The 668-nt window shown below is 32.5% G+C and overlaps 1 protein-coding gene across 1 annotated transcript in view; it reads right to left on the bottom strand.

Annotated features, from left to right (window-relative positions):
• Positions 1-668, bottom strand: part of LOC119594807 (basement membrane-specific heparan sulfate proteoglycan core protein-like) — a gene marked incomplete at its 5' end in the record, with an annotated part of 219,836 nt that overhangs the window by 18,804 nt on the left and 200,364 nt on the right. Inside the window, 1 exon segment of the mRNA XM_037943897.1 lies at positions 401-505. Coding sequence (XP_037799825.1) covers positions 401-505 — 105 coding nt within the window.

Here is a 668-nt window from a genome sequence, read left to right as displayed (position 1 = left end):
TTTATGAGTAAAGGAAAACAACTTGCATTTACTCATAAATGCATCAAAAATGTTATATATTAAAACAGATATGGAAAAGCTCATGCAACAGTTATTTTTATGCATTACAAAGAGATTAATAAAATGAAAACATGCTTTAAGATGACTGAAACAATGAAAGAAAGATAAACATAGATAAAGAGACAAATGTTAATTAGTGAGGATAAGAAATTGGATAACAGAAGAAAATATGTAAAGAAACTATAATACAGATTCTGATTTCACTCTATATAGCACTCTATGGAACTACAAACATCATACATTCACACTTTCATCTATTTCTCTAGGCCTATACTTAGTAAAAGTGTAGTTGACTTCAAATGTTTATGAAATGTATGTGACCTCTGATGAACATACTTACCAATGCAACCCTGTTCATCTCCAGCATCATAACAGTCTGGTATACCATCACATATCTGGTGTTTTGCAAGGCAGAGCTTGTCGCCACATGGAGAGTCCTCACAAGCTACCACAAAAGTGTTATTTGAAAACAAAATCCGTCTCTGAGTAAAGGAATGGTAGTGGGTGTATCATCATGTACAACTGGTTCTCCATTTGTTATCGGTAACTATCATCTGCATAGTTTTTTTGTTTTGTTTTTTCTTCCCTGTTTTTCCTTGTTTCTTGAA

Source organism: Penaeus monodon, chromosome 34 (assembly GCF_015228065.2).
Source record: "Penaeus monodon isolate SGIC_2016 chromosome 34, NSTDA_Pmon_1, whole genome shotgun sequence".
In the NCBI taxonomy this organism is placed as follows: domain Eukaryota; kingdom Metazoa; phylum Arthropoda; class Malacostraca; order Decapoda; family Penaeidae; genus Penaeus; species Penaeus monodon.
This window is presented reverse-complemented; position numbering and strand designations above follow the sequence as displayed.